This window comes from Myxocyprinus asiaticus, chromosome 46 (genome assembly GCF_019703515.2).
Source record: "Myxocyprinus asiaticus isolate MX2 ecotype Aquarium Trade chromosome 46, UBuf_Myxa_2, whole genome shotgun sequence".
Lineage (NCBI taxonomy): Eukaryota > Metazoa > Chordata > Actinopteri > Cypriniformes > Catostomidae > Myxocyprinus > Myxocyprinus asiaticus.
This window is the reverse complement of record NC_059389.1, coordinates 7,117,446-7,129,605: the sequence shown is the minus strand read 5'-3', so window position 1 is coordinate 7,129,605 and position 12,160 is coordinate 7,117,446. Positions and strand designations below refer to the sequence as shown.

Sequence of the window (12,160 nt, the reverse complement as noted above, 5' to 3'; positions counted from 1 at the left end):
CTAAATTTACTTAATCCAACTGTGTTGGGACTATGTGAAAAAGATTAGTTGCATCAAAGTATTTCTGAAACGGGACAAGGGATTTATATTTCCCAGCATGCTTTGCATGGAACTGGATTGGGAGAGTACATTTTGAAATGAAGTGTTATTTTATTGTATTTTTACGCAAAATAAAAGATGTAGGAGATTTGTTAGTGTTTAATGTTCTGTTATGTTAGGATTTAGAGAAGTGTCTGTCATTGTGGATATTTTTTGGAGGTTACCATTGTGGAGAAGCGTGAAGCTAATGGTTAGGTCGAGGATGGGTGACTTATAATATTCTACTTTGCTGAACAATATATGTATATTGCTTTTGCCATAAAGCAAAGACTGAAGGATGATCAGCATACAGACTAGTGATGGGAAGATTGGATCATTTTACTGATTTGGATCTTTGAGTCTTGTTCAGCAAAATGAATTAATCTTTATTCAAGTCATTCATTCATCTGAGCAGAATTAAATTAAAATGTAAAATTTTCAATAGCCAAATCCCCCAACACGTCTACTTATGCAAACTTTGATTATAGTCCCAATAAGGAAAAAATTATAATGCAGCCATGGACAAATTATGAGAAACAGTAAGATTAGTTCACCTCACTTCAGGCTGTCATGTGACAAAAGAACGAACAACTCGGACCAAAAGAGTTGAAAGGTGAGCTAATAATTTTCTGTACAGCGCCTATGCGGTTTTCACATAACACACGAACGGAGGTTGCGCGTTTGTTGAAACGAACGAATCACTCTCTGAGACTACTCGTTCTTCTGAGTCACATAAAAGATTCGTTCAAAATGAATGAATCGTTCATGAATGACCCATAACTAATACAGACTGATTGAGGATCAAAACAGCACCAAAACAGCATTATACTGAACAAAAAGATATCTATAATATGCTAATGTGTATTGTTGCTAGCTAGCAGCAAGCTGTTAAATTAAGTGGCGTAATTTGGACAGATCTAATTTAAGTGAGATTAACTTAATTCCTTTGGGTTTATGCAACACAACACATTTAAGTAGAGCCTACATTTTCATTTCATATTAAGGAAACACATTTTCTTTATGTGGAACCGATGTCCATAACTGAATTACGTAAAACCAATAAAAATTTTCTCTATCTATCTATCTATCTATCTATCTATCTATCTATCTATCTATCTATCTATCTGTCTGTCTGTCTGTCTGTCTGTCTGTCTGTCTGTCTATCATTAGTCAACTTGGCAGCAAAATGCAAATGCATATGTTTTAATTTACCAATGCCATCTTCCAGAAATCACACTTACGACAGAGGTGCTGTGTCCTCCATGTTCCCGGTCTGCCACCTGCATGTGTGCACTGTCGTGAAATCTCTGTGAGTGTGTTGCAGAGACAGTCATGGTTGCCGTAACATTGACACAGGTCGTTTACACAGGCCTTTTCAAATGAATTCATGTCCAACACATGGTGACAATCATCAAACCCCGAACTTCTGAGAAACTGCTGGCAAATGCTTGTCTGGGAGATAAAATAAACCATTTCAGAGGACACGGTCAAAAGTACCAATTTTTCAATTTATAAATGAGGTGAAACAATTTAAAACATTTGTTAATATAGTTAAAGCTGACAGATTGTTAAATCTTGTTTTTTTTTTTTTTTCTCACTATACCTGCTTTTCACACTGATCATTGGGTTGAAGTTTAATTTTCTCACAGGATTCAGCTGGTGTAGACACCCTCCATGTGTATGGACCTGTGAATTATTCAAATGTTAACAAGACTTTAGAAATCATCTAACCAGGTCTGTTCCAAAACCTAACTGAAATGGAGCCTTATAACAGGACGATCTGGAACGCTCTAGGCAGCAACTCTGTGCATTAATCAAATAGCGCTCTTCACGCCCAACTGAATTCACAGTTTCTATTATTTTAAAATGAATTGGATTATAAGTTGATTTAAAATCAAAATTTTTCTCGCTAATTTTTCTTCCTTCATTTTGGATTTTATTTATCCACCGAGCTTGTCACAGTTCATTCTGGGATTGTTTACCCAGAGAAGACAACATATGATGATACTTTAGATTTTTGGAACAGACTAAGGGCTGGATACACGAAACGTTCTTAAGAAGAAAATTCTTCTTAACTACCATTTTCTTCTTCATTTCTGACTTAAGAAAAAAGTTATGAATATTTTGTATTCCCAAAAAAAACTTCTTAACAAGTTCTTATCTTTTTTCTTAAGATTGTTCTTAAGAAAAAACTTGGAAGCTTTCAAATTCTTTAAATTTTTTCTTAAAAACTGCCGTAAATCACATCTTAAAGTTAGGAAACAGTTCACATTTGTCTTAAATCCTACAAGTAAGAGGTTTCATTAATTTACTTTAAAATTTCTATGAAATGTCACGTGTTCTTTCATGTTGAGACTGTTTTGTGAGAGCTGTTGTTTGATTAATATTAATGAAAAGACAAACTGACTGCACTTGCCTTAGCCTAATAATACCTCGGAAAGAACAAGTGCATGCAAACGTTTTACTAAGCACACATGCAAAAACGCACGCAAGCTTTTGAAAACAGTGCCTGTTAGCGCCACTAATACTGTATAAACTACTAATATCTTTCTTTCTTTTTTTTTTTTGTACCGTATTAACTTGGTACTGAAGTACTATTGACATCCGTATAGATGACGAAGTAGGCTATTGTACAAGAATGCATTCTTGCACTTGAGAGGGATTAAAAATATGGTGAATGTTTAAAAGTGATCAGTAATTATTCAACTTAAAATAAAATAAGGTCAATTTAACAGGTGAATTGATCAAAATATGAGGTTTACCATCTACACTTAAATCGTCAGTGTTGTCACCATTGAAGTTTCCACACAGCCCACAGGTCTGGCCTTGGTACTTAAAGGGAAGTTCAATCTGGGGAACATCATATAATTAAATATTTTTTTAATTAAAAATGTGTTAATAATAATATTAAAACACATGCTACATTTTCTGTGTGTTTCATAAAAAAAATTTAATACTTGAGAATCTATGACAAAAACAATAAATTACTTAAAAGGAAGGGAAAAGGAGTAAAAAGAAAACTTTGTTACTGTATCTTTAGATAAAGTACTGTAAATATGCTGCTGTCAAAGATGTATCTGATACTTTGAAAGATGACTGATGACAATGAACAGTGGGTTGAATGTTTTTATACAGTATGTCATTAATTTATGATACATTAACTCCATATGCTGTTTGATGTTTAATGCTCTGTAACAAGGTTCAAATGGGGAAAGGAGGAGGTGGGAACCAGACGAACCATCAAAATAATGTTTAATGAGACATTAAAACATAAAGACAAAACATAAACACAAATGCATACAGGGCAGCTGCCTGCAGCTCTCTCTCTCGAACTGCCGCGTCCCGCTGCATTTATCCCTCTCCTCGGCTGATTAGCCCGATTGGGGGCTGGGCGTGCATAGTGAAGGCCCGGCCCCACCCTCCTCCTCGTCACACTCCTCCCTCCTTTGCCTCAGGCCGGGGAACCCCGGCATGATGTACATCTTGCCCTTTCCCCCCGCCTGCCAGTAGGCTTTTCCCCGCCTCTCTAGGGCTGGGGAGGGGGACGAGGGGAGGGCAAATCGGAGCGACAGCGAGAGAGAGGAGAGAGAGGAAATACCTGGTTCGCTGGCACCCAGATACGCTGTCGTCCGGCCCTCAGCCACTCCCCAACCTCTGGTGGACTACAGCTCGCTCCTCACCCGGTGAACGGTAATGGGTCCTCCAGCCCCGGGCAGACGGTCACGCTCCTCCCCCCCTTTTCCTTTTTTTCTCTATTATTTTCTATGGGGGGGGGTGGGTTAACGGCAGCATGGCTCAGATCCTTGGCGGCCGGCAGTGATGTCTCCGTCCCCAGGCGAATGGCCGTGGCTGCTCCTGGGATGGCTGGTAGTGGCGAGGACTCCACGACAGCGCATCCCTCCCCCTTCCCGGGTTTCGGCACCAGGTTCAAATGGGGAAAGGAGGAGGCGGGAACCGGACGAACCATCAAAATAATGTTTAATGAGACATTAAAACATAAAGATAAAACAAAAACACAAATGCATACTGGGCAGCTGCCTGTAGCTCGCTCTCTCTCGAACTGCCGCATCCCGCTGCATTTATCCCTCTCCTCGGCTGATTTGCCCGATTGGGGGCGGGCTTGCATAGTCACGGCCCGGCCCCGCCCTCCTCCTCATCACATGCTCCTTGTCATAGGTCCATCACAAATTTTACAGTATTCATATATATTTGAAGACAGAAATTGCGTACCAATACAGAGTGATCTTCCTCCCAAACGACTGTCAATCCATGTTTGTTAGAGATCTTTACACTTGATGCGCTTAGCTCGATTGTAATTCCATACTTATAGGTTGCGTTGGACACCCTATCATAAAGATACAGAAAACTTCCTCATTCAACAAAAGAAAGATGTTTAAAGACAGTAATAGTTTTAAGACCTTAAATACAACAAGAACAACATGTTTTTAATTGTCGATTAACTAAATTAATCAAATTTAGCCTATGTAAGTTGTCACAGTCTTTACCTGGTAGCCTACAAGTTGTGATCAGCTTGATTACACTGAAGCAAATGCTCAGGAACAAAACATTCATAGCAAACTACCTTTGTGAATTGGTGACTTGAAAAGCTATTTTTTTTCTTTACCTGCTCTAAATCATTTCAATGTATATACATATATATTTAATTTTCTCAATTATAATCCATCATTTTTAACCTTGCAAAAATAAACTCACACTTGGCCGTCCATGGTGATTTCATCATTACTAAGTTTGATGAATGTTCCCTCCAAATTTATTGTGACTGTGCTGAAAATGTTTGAATCATTTACAATCTTTCTTTGCATTTGGATGTTAAAATCAGAAATACTGCTACACATCCTCGCCAGAACGTAGTTACATGTGTCTGGCCATTGAAAGAAATAACCATCAAAAGTCTTGAAGTGGAAATTTCCCCATGTGCTGCAGATCGTGGACTGATGATCGGAAAACGGTTCATCTGAATCAAGAGAGATGGGTTATTAATATGTCTTCTGTAATAAATAACTGACACTATACAAGCATTTACAACTATTTAAAAATCTATGAAGGACTTCTTACCATGAGTTACCATTATGTTTTTCATGGTGGGGAACACTAAAAATAGAAGATCATTGTTTAATAGTAATTCGGCCGTTGTGTGAACAGCTGAATTAGCCCTTTAAGATTTATTTGCTGTTATTATCTTCATTATTTAATTTCTAAGGAAGTTTATTGTACACTAACAGTTCACGGATTTAAATTGACATCAGTTAAACACTTACAATTAAATACTTACCAGCTACCGTTGGCCACATATAGTCCATGGGCTCAGTCATACCTCCTGCATAATGTAGCATAATGTCTTTAAACAGAAAAAAGTGATGCATATTTATAATAATATTGTAACTTTTGGAATGAGCAGAAAATTAAACTGTTTTTTTAATTTCTTTTTTTGATCTACTAACCTGCTTGTGTTGACTGCAGCCCAATTAGTAGTATGGTCCATCTCAGCATCCACTTATGGGACATCATCACAGTCCCCATGAATACAACATTCATGTTCTGCCTGAGCTAATGTGTCCTATCTGTCAGAGTATGTCTTTTTATAGGGAATTTTAGTTTCCTTTAGAAGAAGGTAAACTTTGATCCTAAGGTGAAATCCAACTAATGCATTACAGTGGTCTTATCTTTGAATCAGTTAAACATTTAATGTCCCCACTGTGTTTGAAATTAAACAGGATGTATGTACACTTTCTGCACGCATAATACTGCAATTATCTTTATTACCATCAAAAATTAAACAAGGATGTGGGTCCCAAAATTGGGGATCCAACCATAGAGAACATACACTGGAAGACTGTCTAATGCCCACACACTGTATCCCTGTTGTTGAAGTTCTGCGCAAGCCGGATCAGAAGAAGCAAAGTCATATGACTTCTTTTGTGGAACAACTGTTGTATTTTTACGTGTAATAAAATGTGAATGGGGATTATCAATCTCCAAATGATAAAAAGCACAATAAATGAATCACGTCAGGTTAGACATCAATAACGTTTTTTCACGAGACACACGAAAGCCAATGACACGATGCTTTTAATTAAACCATGTTTGATTTGAGATCTGCAGTGAATGGTGAGATTTTCAGGGAATACAGACTTAAATGTTCTGTGTTAATTCCAGACCAGACCAGGCCTGTCTGTCATGTAGCATTGGCATCACAGATAAAGGTGCTTTATAATGATCATTCATGTCTTACACATCATGGTAGATATTTTAAATAAATATGTTAATCAAGCCTTTAGTGTATTACAAAATATAGAGAATGAGGTTGGTTTGTACCGACTTGATTTCTGTTAATTTCGTAATTAATTTCACAAAAGTGTTACATGTAAATGTTTGTCTTCTTGACCTACACTGATTGATTCTGTCGGGGCATTTGAATGTTAAAATCTGTTAAGGCAAAGACAACTTTTCAGTTGATCTAAATCCCAGGAGATGAGCAGTTACAGAAATACTCAAACCAGCCCGTCTGACACCAGCAATCATGCCACAGTCTGAATCACTGAGATCACATCTTTCCGCCATTCTGATGGTTGATGTGAACTTTAACGGAAGCTCCTGACATTTGTCCACATGATGTTATGCACTGCACTGCTGCCAAATGATTGGCTGATTAGATAATGGCATGAATATGTAGGTGTACAGGTGTACCTAATAAAGTGCTCAGTGAGTGTATTATAACTATTTTAATTTATAACTTTAATTTGTACACTATTTTCCAACGTATATCTTTACATACACACACACACACACACACACACACACACACACACACACACACACACACACATAATTACTATTATTATTCTTTATTAATTATTATAATTATTATTACACATATACACAGTTCAAGCCAAGCCAGTAACACCATTTGTTTCTAACATTTATTTGATTTTTTTTTTACATTTATACAAGTTTGTAAAAGTTTTTTATATTTACACGTGTATAAAATTAAAATAACTTTTTTTTATTCCAAACCATATGTTAATGATACTCATATTAAATATTAATTAGATAATCATTACTCATATTAATGATACAAGACAAACTTGTGTTGAGTTCTTTTGCCATTTTTTAAGCTTCCATCGAAAGTCAATATTCATTCAGTCAATATCCATAAAGGTCAATATTTGACTGTCATCAACTGTATATCTTAAGATATATTCGATAAAATGTTAAATCACCCAAACAACCAGTTTCTTCACTGTTGCTTGTCCATGCAATGCTTTCCAGTTTAATTATTTCTAAGTAAAATCAACATCCTGTTTGATCATTAGTGTTCCTTATTTCTTTTAACATTACATCAATGCATTTGCCAGATGCTTTTACTGTATTCAAATCATATTCAATGTGATGTCAGTTACATAAAACTGGATTTATAGTGGCATAATAATTAATTGCAAAAATAATCACTATTTTCAAATCGCTTCCAGAATACCCTCCTCGTCAGTTCCGGCCCAGACTCAAAGCATTGTTGGAACAAACGCTGCCATGTCAAAACAAATGGAATGTTTTTGAGCCACAGAAACACACTTTTGTAAGGCTGGTGCCAAGATGTTTGGACTCCAGAGCAAACTAAGAACTTTTGCAAAAATCAACACATGAACTCTTTCACAACATAAGCATCTCCACCTGAGACACCACATCCCACTGAGCGAGGAATGCAAATTCACTCCTCATTGTTCCTCAACATCTGTTCCCTTCTCCCCCTCTTCGTCTCAGCTCAGATCACCTTAATACCTTAAAAGATCTATATGTACAAAATATCATATTCTATGAAAACCAAAGATTTGACTGTACTTGTTTGATTTCATTTGAAAGGTCTTGGTGTGATTGATAGAATGGTCTCATTTCCACAGCAGCAGACTTAATCATGACAAAGATATTAGAATTTAGAGAAACCAAGTCGGTTGCACTTTATGTTACAGTACGTGTACTTTCAGTATACTTACAGTGTACTGACTAATGAGGTAACTACATGTACTTAAAATGGGTTAGGGTTAGTACCTATTAATTACAACTATAGTTGTTGTAATTATATAGTATGTAAATGTGAAACAGTACAATAAATTAAAGTGCTACCACAAAGTCTCTGCTGTGGAAGTGTGTCTTCCTATGGTCTTCAATGTAAATTATCAACAGGAGGGTGTGACCCCTTGGTCACTGGATTCTATTCAATTCTACATTCCAATCGAACAGTCCGTTGTCTCCATTTGATGTCTGGACATTTAAGGGAACCTGGCAAAAGGCTTGGGGTGATTCTGTAGCCAGATGAACATAGTGTTGTGTCTTTTTGACTTGCAATACTATGTATCACTCTGACTGATTTTAGGTATGCGTCTTTTACTCTTAAGATTCATCTTTGAGAACTGGATGGTTTGTGTTGATTATTTCTAATTCGCATGATACATGGTTACCTGTCTAATAAATTGTTAAACTTTATTCTATTCTGACTCATTCTGAAATGACTGGCTTTAGATTATTACATTAAATCCACGTTACTGTAAATCTATGATTAGCGTTATTACATACTATGGCTCAGCATATAATGACAGCTTTCTGACTTACTACTTGGCTTAAGTTAGGGGTATATACACTGTAAGGATTGAAGGAAACTACTATTATATTACTATACTATACTATTATAATGCTGAAGGTCTAAAAAATAATAGTCAGTAACTCTGATTATTGATAATGTTACTCTAGTTAAAAGTACATTTGTTTCCCTGTGACTATTGACCAATACTGACGAGTTTGTGACGTGAGATCCGTTTACACATCCGGCACTAGACTCTAAGTGACAGGATTCTGAATGAATGAGTGCAATTTAAAGTATAGAATTCACAAAGAATAATTAAGTATCTAAGATTGAGATAAATTCTAACAATAGTTATCAATAATAACTGGCATGTCATGCTAAATTTGAGGTCTGATGAACTGATGAATGCCAGAAAAGATGAACTCGCAGGAACCTTCACCACAAAGCATTTAAAAAATGGAAGGTGTCCAAATACTTTTTGGAGTCATTGTAAATTCAACGTGACTGATCTTGTATGCCCAAAAACACAGCAAGGTTGACATTTAGGGTGTTGATAATTTTAGATAGTGTGTCATACTTTATATATTCTCCACAAAATGGTTGGATCTCCAATGTCAGGACTCACATCCTTGTTTAATTTGAGATGATAAAATAGATAATTGCATTATGATGAATGACCGAAAGTGTTTCTTACCACAAAGGTTTGCACAAACCTTGTTTGATCTCAAACAGCTAAGACATTAGATGATTATTCAAGTCAAAGACAGCACTGGCCCTACCACAATTATGCATGACCTTGGGTTCCACCTTCTAATCACCTATTATAATTTACCTAAGTAAACTAAATGGCACTATGAAAGGGCAAGCACTAACAGGTAGGAGCTCTTGAGCAGAACATGGATTTTGTATTCATGGGGACTGTGATCATGTCTCAGATGTGGATGCTGAGATGGGCCGTATACTACTGATGGGGCTGCAGTCATCAGAAGCAGGTTAGCAGAATAAAAAAATAATATTATTTGGCCTTTGTTTTCTTCTTAAAAAAAGCTCAACTTTTCACAAATCTCAGTGATATTGTGCATACAAATCTCTTTCTGTTTAAGACTCAGAATGTATGACAGATGCTATGGACTTTAAGATTTCTACAGTAACTTCATCTTAATTCTAATGGATGTAAAGTTCAAAATAGTGGCTTTGTTAATGCTTGTTAATTTAAAATTATCTCAGTTTGGCCTTAATTTGGTTGCACCCTTTATTTTTTAAAGCAAGATTTATCTTTTGAAAGCTCAGTTTTCTGGAGTCGATACGTTCACATTACATTTACCAATAGCAGTGAAATTCTGAGGTTTACTAGCAAAAATCTAGTAGATATTAATGAATTTTTTTTATTTATTTTTTTTATTTTTTATTTTTATGTGCTAAATGTCTATGAGGCAAATGCTAAGCACCTACACTACTAGTACTTAAAAAAAATAAAAAATATATCCTTAATCGATTTTTTTGTCATGTCTCTGCTGCGTAGACAGTGGAGTCTGGTGGTACAATTTGCTTTGTTCCTAAAAGGGGACTAAATTTTTACAATTTTGCATTTTCTTCTTGGTTCGGTTTGCTTTCACAAGGCAACATTTTAAAATGGACCAAAACTATGTCGATAAAAGTCACATGTGAGCAAGCAAACCCTTATTGGTCACTAAGTTTGTTCGTTGTTCCAGGATTAAGCTCATCAATTGATATACCAGTTAAAATTATACGACTGTAAAAAATGTGTCAACCATACAAATTTTAGAGAATTTCTGTGCGTTGCCGGTTAGAGGCTGTGCTCCAAATACAAATTATCAGTCACTAGGATGGATATGAGTTAAGTAACACAATCTTCTGTTTCTTGTTTATTTACTAGAATACCTAATTTGCATCAGTTTTGTGTTACTGTACGTTCATGACTTAGTAAGTACTTAACACTTAGTGTGCCAACATAGAAATAATTTTTCCTCAGAAACATCACCACTTCAGTCGAAAAATCTACCAGTTATAATCAGCATTGTTTACTTGTCAATACAAATCTATTATTCGTTATATAGTCTCGTGAAGAGACTGTAGTGCGTCAGTTTTTTTGCGAGCGTTTACGAGCGCCTTTATAATATTAAATACATATAATTTAAATTAAAATTAGTTTTAATGAGTATATAACAGCTATTCCTTGTTGTATTTCTGTATTGCCAGAATGTGTGTACACATTTATTCTATTTTCCTCACAGAAACAACACTTCACATGTACACTCCACATAAGCATGATGTAAACATCTACCTAGGAAAAAACCTTTTGGACTTGACTAGCAACATCTTAAACTGACTTTTAAACCACACTGTAAATATGAAATCATCATTTTTGGAATTTGGAATTAATTTAGCCCAAACCACAGCAAACTTACGTAGTTTTTAAAATAAAATAAAAAAGTATAATATGTAAAGTCTAATTTAGATCACATGTTGTACTTTTGTATTTTGTATTTGTAGTGCATGCAGGCTGATAATAAATAAATAAAAAATAAAAAAGACAGTGAACTCTAACTGATGCTGTTTATTATGCTTTATTGTAATCATAACTAATTTCATTACAAGGAAATATGGATCATTATATTATGCATTACCAAACAGCATAAAGAAAGAAAGAAGAAATGTTTTTTTTTTTTTTTTTTTTATATACGTAAGAACAAGAATATCATTAGAATAAACCATACACCTAAATTAAAAAAGTGAAGAAAATGTAATGGCCATAATAATGTTTGCCAGTTATGCACTGCGAAAGTCTCACACAGTTTAAATCATCAGTATTGTAATTTTCTGTTATATATTTCTCATAGCGACAGATTCAGTCATGCTCAAATCTGCAATAATCAAGTTAAGATCAGGCGGATATGAAACAAGATCATTCATCCTTAAGTCTTCTGGTTTTCACACTCTGTAGGAGTGCATCTGCAGCTTTCAACATAGTCGTAGTGATAAAGGATCTCACTGTCATCGGGACACTTCAGCTTCACATTTTTACGGCTGGTTTTCTCCTCCCGGCAGCAAGAACAGCTGTGCATCATGGCATTCATTTGCACAGAATACCTGAGCAGGTTTACAAAAAAAAAAAAAAAAAAACACCAGTCAGATGAATGTAAAAAGCTGGAAGTGATCTTACTGTGGATCCTGATATTTAGTGAGTTTGAGATCTGAAAACAAAAGGTCTATCTGTCTGAGTTTACTGTTCTGTAACTGACAAATCAGCATTCTGTTTTTCAGGACGTGTGTACACTTTACATGCCACAGACAGCTTGATCGTCCAAACAAACATCAACATGTTTGACCAAGTAGAGTTTCAAGCTGTTTTATGTCAGTGGAAGTGTAACTGTGGAGGAACACCTTGTTCATTAAGTACTGTAATATATTGCTTCTAACATAAATATTCAAGTGGAGTTTGTAGTTCTCTTGCTACAATGAACA

At 35.6% G+C, this 12,160-nt stretch overlaps 2 protein-coding genes across 2 annotated transcripts in view; both read right to left on the bottom strand.

Annotated features, from left to right (window-relative positions):
- The window catches only part of LOC127435680 (mucin-2-like), a 56,809-nt gene extending 51,398 nt beyond the window's left edge, over positions 1–5,411 (bottom strand). Inside the window, exons 1-6 of the mRNA XM_051689317.1 lie at positions 5,372–5,411; positions 4,792–5,053; positions 4,309–4,423; positions 2,841–2,928; positions 1,682–1,764; positions 1,320–1,530 (exon numbers count right to left, since the gene is read on the bottom strand). Coding sequence (XP_051545277.1) covers positions 1,320–1,530; positions 1,682–1,764; positions 2,841–2,928; positions 4,309–4,423; positions 4,792–5,053; positions 5,372–5,411 — 799 coding nt within the window. The remainder of the gene's footprint in view (positions 1–1,319; positions 1,531–1,681; positions 1,765–2,840; positions 2,929–4,308; positions 4,424–4,791; positions 5,054–5,371) is intronic.
- Positions 5,412–11,253: 5,842 nt separating this feature from the next.
- Positions 11,254–12,160, bottom strand: part of LOC127435679 (mucin-2-like) — a 39,233-nt gene continuing 38,326 nt past the window's right edge. The window contains exon 49 of the mRNA XM_051689316.1: positions 11,254–11,785. Coding sequence (XP_051545276.1) covers positions 11,611–11,785 — 175 coding nt within the window. The 3' untranslated portion in view covers positions 11,254–11,610. The remainder of the gene's footprint in view (positions 11,786–12,160) is intronic.